The following is a 12,289-nucleotide window of genomic DNA, read 5'->3' on the forward strand; positions in this document are numbered from 1 at the left end:
CAAATACATTTTTTATTTGACAATTAACTGTGGGGTTAATTACAATAACAACTATATAGATCAGTTATGATCGTGATTTATCACTCTTTGTTAATAATCAAATAAAATTAAAACTATTATTTTAACTTACAATTTAAGGTTTTATTTTGTTTAGTTATAAAATAGGTGTAAAATTTGAATGGTTGAAAACAATTTAGGTGTAATTTTAACAAAATCTATAAATAATTTAAAAAATGAAAGTTGAAATGAATTATATTTTTTTTAATAATTTTGTTTCCTCCCGTAATTTTTTGTAGATTTTTTTAAAATATTTATTTATTTATTTATTTAACTCTTCTACAACAGTAATTGTTAATTTCGACCATTACTATTTTGGAGTGTCTTCTTTGGATCGAATGCACGATCATTGTGTGGGGAAAAATTGGAATCTCAAAGTCTTGAATGGAGTTCAGACATCGGGATTACACTGCCGAAGCAAAGCTGTTTCTGCTCGGTCGTGATCGTGCAGAAATTCATCCCCTGTCTGTTCACTCGTCTCAGCAGGTATAGATATTGATCTTTTTTTTTTTTTTTTTTTGCGTTCTCTGTTTTTGAATTTTATTCAGCTGGGTGACAAGAAACTCAGCTTGAAATTATCTTCAATTCATGTATGTGGAAGTTTTAATGGAGTTCTCACTGATTTTAGAAGCTAAGTAACAACTAATTGGTGGGTGAGCGTCGTGGTGAGGGAGTTGGGAGAATAAGATTTTATAAATCATGATACCTCGTGGAAATAACTAGCGGGAAAATGGAGAAGGAAAACCCACGTGAGTATCATTTGTTACTGTGATAGAGCAAACTAATAGTATAAGAAAATTGGTTTCACCGTACAATAACAGAGCTTTTTAAGAGAACTCAAGTATTGAATTTATTGATGAGTGGCCAAAATTTCGGTGAACTCATCAGCTACCTGGTTTTCTGAATGGAGGAAACTGAATATTCGGAGTTTATCAATAGCTACTTATTGGATGAAGCGGTACTTTATCTCTACATGTTCTACTGTGTGCACCCTTGTGATTGTGGCCAAGCAAACGACATATAGAGGCCATTTGCATTGACTTTTTTAAATGTATATAGATATTTTTTTCACTTATAAACACTTATTTAAACAATTAGAAAATCAACGCAAACACACTCGTAGACCATTACTTCAGAGTAGATGGGGAGTAGGCAAAATAACCTCGGTCAAGAAATCTTAGTGACTACCCTGACAAGACCTTGGGGTTCTGACTTTATACTATAATGTGATTGCCTTCTACCATGTTGTGTAATGAATTAGATTGGGTACAACTTACAAGGAATGGGCAAGAGCCACCTGTACCATCATAAAAATAGCTTGTCCAATCGTTGTCAGTGTTACATTAGTAGGAGCATGTTTTGTGTACTTCAAAAAAGAACAATTGTTTCAACAACTACTCAGGCATACGAGGAGGGCTGGGGCGTTCTTGCCACCAAGTCATACAACATTTTTCTTTTATCATCTATGTGAATTATTCCATACTAATAGAATATATTTTAAAGTTCAGGGGCCTAGCCCAACTTTAGATCCGCTGCTCTATTAGCCTCTAGTTGGACTGCTAGGTGAAACGCTCTTAAGGAATTATTTTCATTTATAGTATGACAACTAGTGATATGTTCTATGGAACTCTTGCAAGCTCAGCTGGTAATTACCTTATCCTCTAGTCTTTATTTTTTCTAATTAATTTTTTGCTTTCAAGTTTCAACGAAACAAAATATGGGGCAAAAACAATTGTTTATTTTTATTTTTAAGTTTCAAATTGATTAACCCTTAAAGTGCTGAAAAATTTAAGTTAACCTCTTATTCTAGGTCAACATTGCCGATGATCAAATTCTCCAATATGATGATCCACTTAGAGCAGACGATAATGCAACAGTTTCAGGCTTCTATCTGGAAGATACAGAAAATTCTCCTACCACAGGAGTGTCTTCTGAATATGATTTTCTACCTGCAGAAAAGGAATGGTCATCTTTCACAAGATTCATGACACAAAGATTTCCTGTCCCTAAACTGGTCTCAGTTACTTCAGTAAGAACTTTTCACATCTAGGTTTACTTATTTTGAACTTTTCAATACTCAAGCTATAAAAGCTTACAATTTGTTCTCTAGTATAGGGAAAATTAAGTCCAAGTGATTGGGGTGCTAAGGAGCTGTCAACTTAGTTGAGATGCCTGGGTGCACTTTCTAATCTTATTTCGGTTTTTTGCTTTTGCTCATTGTCATCTTGTACTATGAGCTTTTGCCTTATTTATCAATAAATGAGACAGTGTCCTTTCCACAACAAAAATCTCTATATGTAATAATGGATGTTTATATTTAGCTTCTTTTGATTCCCGAGCCTTCAAATTGTTCGAATTTTAGCAAGACATTATTATAAATTTTCAATTTTCTCATAATAGGTAATAATTGATTTTCCCCCTTGATTATAGGTGTCCAATGCAATAATAAAAGTTGGGAAAAGTATGGCATCTATTTCTGTTATTTTACTTTTTGTTACCTTTCATTTCATTGGTCAGTATGATACGATCAATGGGATAAAGTGACATTTGCTAGAGGAGGTCATTTTTTTCAGGTTACACTAACCCATTGTATGGCTTGTGGTAGCAGCACATGAGAAATCTTCCACTGGCATGCATTCAGAGGAACTTGAAGATCCTCAGAGCATTACAGAAAATGAAGTAAAGGTTATTACTCGACAAGATTATATTAATCGTTTGCGTGAATTCAAAGATGACTTGATTCGTGCTTGGGATGCAAGTGATCGTGTGACATCTTTGAAGATATCTATGAAGGTTAGTTTTGCTTAAAGACATACTACTTTTGCATTCATCTCATAACATGCAGTGATGATTGTGCATCTATATTAATTATCTGTGCAAATTTAAAAATCCTCCTGAAGCTTTATGGCAGTTTTTTCTGAAATGGAAACAAGCCTCAATATTAATGATAATAATGAAGTTGATGCTCAAAGTACAAGAAAATTATACTATGAGCGAAAAGGACTAAAATGACTAAAAGAACGAACAATAAAGAAGTACGAACGAACTGAACGAAAACTTCATTTTTTGGATAGAAATAACAACTTTTATTGAGAAAACATCAAAGAATTCAAGGGCATACAAAAAAACCAGCTTTAAAAAACACCCCGACTAAAAGAAAGGGGACCAATTGAGTAAAATGTCACCAATGGAATAATTACAAAAGGTCTTTGAAATCGGAGCCCAAAGGGAAACATGAAATCTAATCAAAGACCAAACCTCACTATGACCGCTTTCCCTACCACTAAACACCCGGTCGTTCCTCTCCCCCAAAATGCCCCACAAGATAGCATAAACCCCAGCAAGTCATAAAAACTTCTAACCCCCGAGCAAACAAGAGAAAACAATAGCAAAAACAAAGCTTTATGGAGAACCAAATTCAGACCCCACCGGAACCTAAGAATAGAGACTCTCCGAAAACTATCTTTCTTCATTTGTTGGAAGAATCAAGGGGAAACCATCAAGCTCATGTTTATGGGAAGAGAGAGGTTACAATGGCGCGTGGAGCTCCTGAAAGTAGTCCAAGGGTCACACATTCTCTTGGTGCGAAAAGCATTATTCAAACTTTGACCGTCATAAGCCCTCAGAAGGAAGCCCAAATGTGTCGAGTTATTGAAGAGCCATTTTTAAAGTGGCGAGATAAAAAGAAAAAAAATTCAAAACCGAACGGAAAATTGTAGAAGAAGTTGAAAAGAAGCTTTTCAAGAGGAAAGAGAATACTACGGCTGAGAATTCTTTATTGCCAATTGGAATTCCAAGTTTTAGCACAGATGGGAAGGTAGGCCTGTCGAAGTGTGGCCACACTTTTGTTGCTCCTTCCTCCTTTAGCAGGTCACTTCCCTTTGCTTTGTCAATGTCTTTTGCTTTCATTCCCATTGCTGGTTCTGTGCCCACCGAAATCCTCTCAGGAAAAGCTTCAACTTCCAACTCTTCCTCCGCTGGTCTTTCTTCATCTTCCCTCTCATCCTCGACTAAATCTGGGTCAAAGACTAAGTCTAAAAAACATCCAAAATCTAGGGTTCTCCCATACCCTTCAAGACTTTTCCAAAGCATTTTATTAGAAGGAAAAGGGTAAAGGAGGACTAAAAAAAGTTCACATAGGAAAAATTGATTTTAGATTAAAACTCTAATTTGTTGGAGGCAAATTGTGCCCTTGTTCAAGCCCTTTCTCAATCAAACAGGTTAGATCCTTAGAGCTACGTTCATCCTCATTTTAATTATTTCGTTTTCTCTATGCCTGATTCAAAGGTAAATATTTTGAGAGGCTCTCCTACCCAAACTCCAATCTCTTCCTCAAAAAAGAAGAGTAGCAGATTTCGACTCTCCTTTTAGTGTGAGCCAAACATATGCAAAAGTCAGCAGAGAAGGATCACTTTAAGGATCCTTTAAAATCTGATCTCAATACCCTTTTTCAGACAGGAGGATTTAATTACTAAGGAACAGGCTTCTTTATTCCTCTCACAAGTTCTACACTGTGAAATTTCGGATCACTTGAAGTCCATTGTTGAGAAATGTGGAATTACTTTGGTTTGAGTTCAGAATTGAGACTTTGATCTTGTTTTTTTCAGCCAACTATTACAATTTTTACTTTTAAAAGTGGTTTTAGTGGTTCATTAGAGGTTCGACGGATGCTTCTATTATTTTGGCCCTCTAAAGTTTATTCTGAAATATTCTTGTTCTAGTCACTCATTCAAGATTTGAGGACTACTTAGGAGGCATATTTTTTCAACAAACCTCAACTTGAAGCTGCATGGCTGTTTGCTCTCCCTTGGTGTTTCCCTCCCATCCATTTTGAAGTTTTTGGTCTGCAATCTTCCGTTGTTTTCGAGCTTCTTGTTTGATTTTTAAGTTTGCTTTGTTCTTAGATTTATAATGTTTGCTTGGGGTTTTGTTTGTGTTGTTCAATTCATATGTACTTTTGTTCAAAATCGCTCTTTTTGCTTCTAGTATAATTCTCTTGTACTTTGAGTATTAGTCATCAATTAATTAATTGTGAGGTTTTATAAAAGGTTACAAGTGCTTCTTAATTAAGATCGATGAAATAAATGAATATAAATTTTTGTTTATATCCATCTTTTAATTAAAAGAACGAAAAAAATGTTTAGAAATAAGGATATAGTAGAAAGAGACGGATAGTTTAGGAGTTGAAGTATGGCCCTTAAACACTAAAGAGGTAGAAATTCTTTTCTAACTACAACATCCTCGTGATAATAAAATGTTAAGTTGCTCTCTCCTCTTCTCTCAATTCCCCTTCCTCAGCCATCATCTTCCTTTCTTACCCTGCTTGTGCTCCTGACAGAGTCGTTTTTCTATTGCTTGGATTTTCTACCGTCTCTTGAAGATTAAGATTTCTAGTTTACCTACTAAGATGGAAGTTAAAAGTTGCTGCATCGACGAGTGTTGTTTTTTGCATTTGGCAAGGACTCGAAGAAGTTTTCTTAATAGAAGACTTGACGGCCAACAGAGATTCCTCTTTCAGATTTTTTTGGCTCACCCTTACCCAACCAATTTTTTTGGCAAGGACTCGAAGAGTATGTATGTAACGACCCAACTCCTTATACTGAATCGAAGTCATTACTAAATATGGAACAAGTGGTTTAAGTCATAAAATTTATTAAAACGCATAAGGTTTGAGAAATTTTATTTATGAAAATTCAAACAAGGTAGTTATGCAAAAAAAAAAATGAAATGCGTTCTAAAGTCCTACTCGGGCCCTATCTACATAAAAAGATGATAAGTAATGAAGAATACTCAAACTCAGGTACTAAAGTCTAAAACAAGGATAAGCGGAAGCAGAAGTCCCTATGGCCCGCCACGGTCACTTCGGGTCGCTCGCCAGCTTGCCTTTGCCCTTGCCTCGTCCTCTACCTGAAAACATGACATGAAGAGAGTGAGTATAAAATACTCAGTAAGGGACCCACTACTAGTCCCACTAGGTGCCTGTTAACTTCCTGTCAGAGTCCTGTAACTGGTACCCAATCTCTGGCACGTTCCCGAACACGTGCAACATGCGCTCCCGTAGGAACGTAACTCTGGTCTTCGGTGCCTCGGGGGACACCTAGGACAATCGGGATGCGAGGACCCCGTCGAGTCACTCGAGTCATATCTATATCCATGCTAGACTGGTGTCCCGTCGGACCACACAGTCCTCAATAGGTGGTGATCCCGAAGGACACCCATGCAGGTACGACTCTAACAGGTTAAGCTAACAGGTACCCTAATCGCAGTATACATACACATGGCATCAACATATAACATAACAGATAAATCATCATTACACTCTCCATCTCGACATCCGTCGTACAGCCATAACAGCTCTCGTCACCACACAACATGCTATTATATAACCATATCGTCATTTGCATCATACTATCATTGATTTCATGCATCGTACTGTCTAGTCCTCAACATGTACAATTGAAGTATACGTAATCTCATAATTCTAAACATGGAGCTAGTAGTAGAATCTCTTACCTGGAGATTTACTTGACGAGTCCTAACCGCGAGGCAGTATGCTTTCCAAGCGACGAGGTCCTAACTGTTTAATACGCCAAAATTCGTAATTAGGTCACCAATGACTAACGGTTCAAGACTCATTTGAAATGACTTACCCTAGGAAGAGGTTGCAATGGTTGAGCCCCTACTGAAGAAACCCCACGCTGCAGCGGTTACTTGGTCCAAGACGTCCCTTAAGGAAAATAATCTAATTTAATTCCAAATTAAATTATTTAGTGCCCAAAACCATTGAATCTTACTGGGTAATGCCAAAATAATTAATTTAATTACCAAAATTGGATGGGAGGAGCCAAATTAGGCTTGGCGGCTCGGCTGGAAAAAGGGCAGGGACTGGCTCGGCTTGGAGGTTGAAGATCGGCTCGGCTCGCGGCGCAGACAGGCGCGGCTCGTGGTGCAGACAGGCGCGGCTCGGCTTGGTACAGCGGCTACGCACGTGCGGCTCGCACGCGGGCGCTGCTCGGCTCGCGGGTGCACGCGGCTCGGGTTCCGGGTTGGAGGCACGCGGCGCGGGCCGGGCCTAGGGTTACGGAGCGGACTTCGGCCGGGTCGGGTCCTCACGCGACGAGGCGCTGGTTTTCGGATCCGGGTGGCGCGACGGCTGCGGGTGGTCCGGCTACACCACGGCTTCGCTCGGCGACGGCTGCAGACAGACGCTCGGCTGCGCTGCGTCGGATCGAAGCGGCGCGACGCGGCTGGCTGACGGATCGGCTGCGGATCGCGAAGGGTGACGCGGCTCGGCTTCGGGTGACGGCTGCGAGAGATGGCTGCTCCGACGGACGCTCGGCGTGCGCGGATCGGCTTGGACGATTCTTCCGACGCGGTTGGAAGCTCGGCGACGGCTCGGTTTTGACTGCAGACTCGGCTGCGCTGCTGAACAGAGAGGGGGAGGCTTGGCGGCTCGGGTTCGCGGCGGCGGCGTGCGGCGGCTAGGGTTTGATAAATAATTTTTTTTTTTTTTTCCTTTTTCTCTTTTCTTTTCCCTTCTTTCTTTCTTTGGTTTTTTTTTTCTCTTCTTCTTTACGCACGAGTCCCAAGGCTTTTTATAAGGCAATAACTCTTTTCTTTTCCTTTTAAATAACCCAAATCAACCACCTCCTCTCTCTCTCCAAATCTCACCAAAATCAACCAACTTTAGTTTAATAAAAACTTCCCCAATTATTTCCAATTAAAAATACTTATTATCTTAAACAAAATAAAGATTCCAAACCTTAATTAATCGAAATTTCAAAATGGTAAGGTTCTTCCAATAAATTTGAATTTCCCATAACCACACTTAAATATTAATGACAATGAACAAAAAATCGAAATTGTTGGGCGTTACAATGTATGTCCATATGTATGTTAAAAGTTCTTCTTTCTCCTTTCTTGGACTATTCATCATCTTAGTCCAAAGTTCGTCTCTTATCATCTGTTAATGATTTGCTTGAGCCAGTTTTTGTGACAAAACATTTTCCATTATTTGCTCTTCTTTTTGAAAAGATTATTTTTAGTTTGTTGGAGACTATGAATGGGAAGTATAACTCTTTTCTTATTCTAAGCTTGAATTACAAAATAAAGCCTTGTTGTACAACTGTATCCCCAAGTAAAACACAGTTCTAAAGTTTGAATTACAATAAAAGTTAAAAAAGTTGAAAGCTACGTTGTTGATGTTTTAGGTTACCAAGCTTCTGAAGGATACGTGTGTTTTGCAATTTTATCCCACACTTTTTGTTCTAGTTACGGATATCTTGGATATGCTCGGGAATTTTGTTTGGGATCGCATCAAGAGAAAAGCTGAGTTCACAGAAGATGGGGCCAGAATTTGCTCCTTACCAGGTTCTTTCTTGAGACACACATATATTGTTCAATTTGTATTCTTACAAGCATAATTCTGAGATTGACGATTCCCAAAAGGTCTAATCACATTTATGGGTAGGATATTGTAACAATCCAATATTTTCTAGAGGTTTTCAGTAAGGATTTATTTTGTTCCTTAGGACACAGTTGTACAACCTATAGAACAAATCCTGTTCAAGTAATGTACAACCAATAGAACAAATCTTGTTCCAGTAAGGTCGTAAGGATTCATTCATTTTGTTCCTAAAGGTGGGTTATTTGTTCTTGAACCAGCCCCTAACATTGGAGTTTGGTTTCTGTTTGGGTGTAGATTTAATCTCACAAAATTGAATCCTCTTATTCTCAGATCTTCATTAGGTCTATAATTATTTAGGTAACCCTGTTGAACCTTTATATGGGTTTTTACAGCAAACATTTGCGGTCTAATTTTGGTATATTAACCCACAGTTTTTATCTTAGATTGGGCTAGAGTTGATTAGACCGAATGAGTTGCGTGTGGAGTTGTTGCTGTTCTTTAAGTTCAATTCGATGTAATTAGCTCTTCTAATGATGACCTTGGAACCTGTTAGATAAATATGATGTTGATTATTTCCTTTTTTCTATTATATTTTTATTGTATCGGTTGTATTAAATTTTGTCACATTTCTTTTTCCTTATTTGTTATGGATTGTTCTTTTTAGGAAAACCTTTCTCTCTTTGTGAAACACACATAAAATTACATTCTTTAGCATATGTTTATTGATTAATGATCATTATGATAGTTGTGATGCTTATTAACTTATGAACTGCTCAACACAATGCATGTTCTACAAATTTTTGTGATGCTCATATGTGTGATAATGCATGGAACCAATGCGTGTGATGACAATTTGTTATGTACTTGAGCACCTTGGAGAACCACTGCCCCAAAAACCAGCTATTGGGGTGGGAGAGCCAAGCCATTTAAGTACTGCATTGGTCATCCCACTCTAACCAATGTGGGACAAAGGCATCCCATACTACATTGAACAGAGGGAGAACTAACACAGCTTAAGCCCTGAACTTTTTTATCACTAGTCAAGGGGTCATCAAAGTAGTGAAGATCATCAACTAGACTAGCACATTCGATCATCTCCCCTTAGTCTTGATCCAAAAACAAATAGTGAGTTGCAAAGAAAATGATACGACTGTTAGTGTCTTTAGAATGATCACTCACATATAATAAATTACAGGCTAATTTAGGGACATAGAGCATAACGTAATGTAATTTTTTTTGTCCTGCAATAGAATTGAAACTACCATTTGTAAGGCAATTTTTTTTGTGCTACATAGAAGGGAATATGAGTTAAACAAGTGAGATGGACTAGTCATATGGTTTGAATCTCCTGAATTTATGATTCACGGAGATGATTGAAGACAAGAAAAAGCTCGAAGACAGTTACCTGTTTGTGCCGATTACTGATAGCCAAAAACATGGTGTTACCGCAAGTGCACAAGTCAAGCTATAGTAAAATGGTCAAGAGATTAAGTATCGTTCTTTGGGTATCAAATGCCCAAATTAAACTTAGCTATTTAAGAATTGTGTTGATTTTATCTAAGGATTGGACTTGTGATGAGATGTTGATAAAGCAAAGTAAATAAAGATAAATTCGAAATTTAAGAGACAAAGATGTTCCGGGTGTTGAATTTCTTAATTATTTCATTAAGTCAGGCGCAAGATTCCTATGGATCATTATGTCAATGATATGCTTAAGTTTAGAAACTATTTTCAAAATTATTATCTTTCAATGATAACCTATTCTTATGGAAACATAATTGATAACTAATTGCTTGAAATCAAATTAAGAAGTATAGCATTAAGGATGGCAAACTTTTGTTAACAACCTAACCATATGCATGAGAGGAAACTAACGATTCAATATTATAGATCCAGTTAAAGAGGTATTTTGAGCTTTAGTCTCATTTATTATGCTTGTTCCCGTTTAAAAAAAAATTTATAAATCCTGTTAAACATGCAATCTTTTCTAATTGACATTCAATCTAACATACATCTACAATCAATTGATGTTATATAAGCACAGTAATATTGAAAAGCAATTGAAGACAAACATCCGTAGAAAATACTATTGCATTTTTTTTTGAAACGGAGACAAATTTCTATATTAATAATAATAGCTCAAAGTACAAGATAATTATACAATGAGCATAACAAAAAAGTCTAAATAGGTAAAAGAAAAAAACTAGGGAATCAGAAGGTATACCTGAACATCTCAACTAGGTTGACACCTCCTTAACACCAAAACATCATATCCCAAATAAGACTAGAAGTAAGGAACATAATACAATGAGAACGAAATCCAGCCTATTACAGCAAAAACTAAAAACCATCGAAAAATAGAAAAGAAAGTAGGGCAGAAACACAATGCAGAAAAGTACAATGGCTGAGCCTTTTTAACACAACAAAAACTGCTAGTGTGAAAAAGCAAAAAGAAGGCATGAAACTAAGCTCCATGGAAGTCCGGCCTTGAAGGGGAGGGAGCGAAGCTATCCAAAAAGCAGTCAGGTAGCACCACATCAGAAGTAGGCCTAGGAAACTGATTGAGATAGGAAAATTGTCCAGTTGAGACAAAGGTCGCGAGTGGAGAAATTTGCAAAATCCTTGTCTAGAGAGCACCAAGCTACTGCATTATATTGCATTGGATTGAAAATTTCTGAGCTTGGACTTTTCTTGTCATGAAAGATCCGTTGATTATGTTCAAACCACAATTCCGCTAAAAGAACTTTTAATAGATTTAGCCAAATCAGCCAAGGCTTTTTAAGTAGAGGCAGACCCTCCAATAATTGAAGCACCAAGGAGAGAGGGCAAACCGAACGCTAGAGGCACCTGCTTGGGGACTTCTTTTGGAGAATTTCTGCATAATTTACGGACCTGTAAAGCATGATCCACATCAGAATGTTCACTCTTCGAGGGCAGCTTGATTTCCACAGGGCTTTAAAGAGTCTTTTATCCATTGGGGAGGTAGAAATCAGGTGGCCTGAGAGAGCTTTTACGGAGAATCTGGCTTGCTGTCCAATTGACCAAACCTTAGAGTCATCAACATCAAACACTTTTTCTGGCGCAAGGAGAGCTAATAAGGAACTGAAGGCTGCTATTTCCTCTTCTTTCAAGCTTCTTCTAAAGCATAGGGACCAAGAGAGGGTAGTAAATTGATGACTTCCATTTTTTATACTCGGATCAAAACAATATCTGGATTATGATTTTGTTTGTGAATTTCTTCAAGGCTGCTCTTTTGCGATGACATTTAAGCCCCTGGTGTTTCAAGAAATTATCTTCATTAGGTAGACCAAAATGATGCCACAATCATTGACTAAGGGCAGCAGATCCTTGGGCAATTCCGAGGGAACTTTGATGGGATTAGTGCTGGCTTCATCAAATAGAGAAGAGAGGTCAGCCCATTCAATTTCTTCATTACTCTCGAAATCAAAACCATTTGGGAAGCCCAAGGACTCCTCACTATTGACACTAAATGGTGACTCCAAGGTGTTGGAAGTCAATTTGTCAATGGCAGCATGACGATGAGAGCGTTGCAACAAATTAACTTTGGAGCTAAAATTGGGGAGTTTTGAGTATTTGAAATGCTTGGTAGGAGAGCGTGAGTTTATTGACTTGGAAAGGCAATTAGAAGTCTGGATGTTGGAGCAGCAAACCTCCAAAAGGTCTGGATTGTTTGCTGAAATTGAAGGCTTTGAACTGAGATTTTGAGAGGGGGCTAAAAATGGGATTTTAATATCACATCCTCCATTCAACTCAGACTTCAATAAGGCAGTCCATAAATTATTAAAAGATGTATGCTTCCGAATA

At 37.7% G+C, this 12,289-nt stretch overlaps 1 protein-coding gene across 5 annotated transcripts in view; it reads left to right on the forward strand.

The window, feature by feature from the left end:
* Nucleotides 1-360: 360 nt before the first annotated feature.
* Nucleotides 361-12,289, forward strand: part of LOC103490132 (uncharacterized) — a 63,681-nt gene continuing 51,752 nt past the window's right edge. For 3 of the 5 annotated variants that reach the window (XM_008449503.3, XM_008449504.3, XM_051081629.1), the window contains exons 1-5: nucleotides 361-543; nucleotides 1,868-2,086; nucleotides 2,488-2,518; nucleotides 2,666-2,850; nucleotides 8,268-8,427. In XM_008449503.3, coding sequence (XP_008447725.1) covers nucleotides 442-543; nucleotides 1,868-2,086; nucleotides 2,488-2,518; nucleotides 2,666-2,850; nucleotides 8,268-8,427 — 697 coding nt within the window. In that variant the 5' untranslated portion in view covers nucleotides 361-441. Of the gene's footprint in view, nucleotides 544-1,867; nucleotides 2,087-2,487; nucleotides 2,519-2,662; nucleotides 2,851-8,267; nucleotides 8,428-12,289 lie in introns of those variants that run through there. The other 2 variants (XM_008449505.2, XM_008449506.3) reach the window with 2 other exon arrangements.

This window comes from Cucumis melo, chromosome 1, assembly GCF_025177605.1.
Source record: "Cucumis melo cultivar AY chromosome 1, USDA_Cmelo_AY_1.0, whole genome shotgun sequence".
Classification (NCBI taxonomy): Eukaryota; Viridiplantae; Streptophyta; class Magnoliopsida; order Cucurbitales; family Cucurbitaceae; genus Cucumis; species Cucumis melo.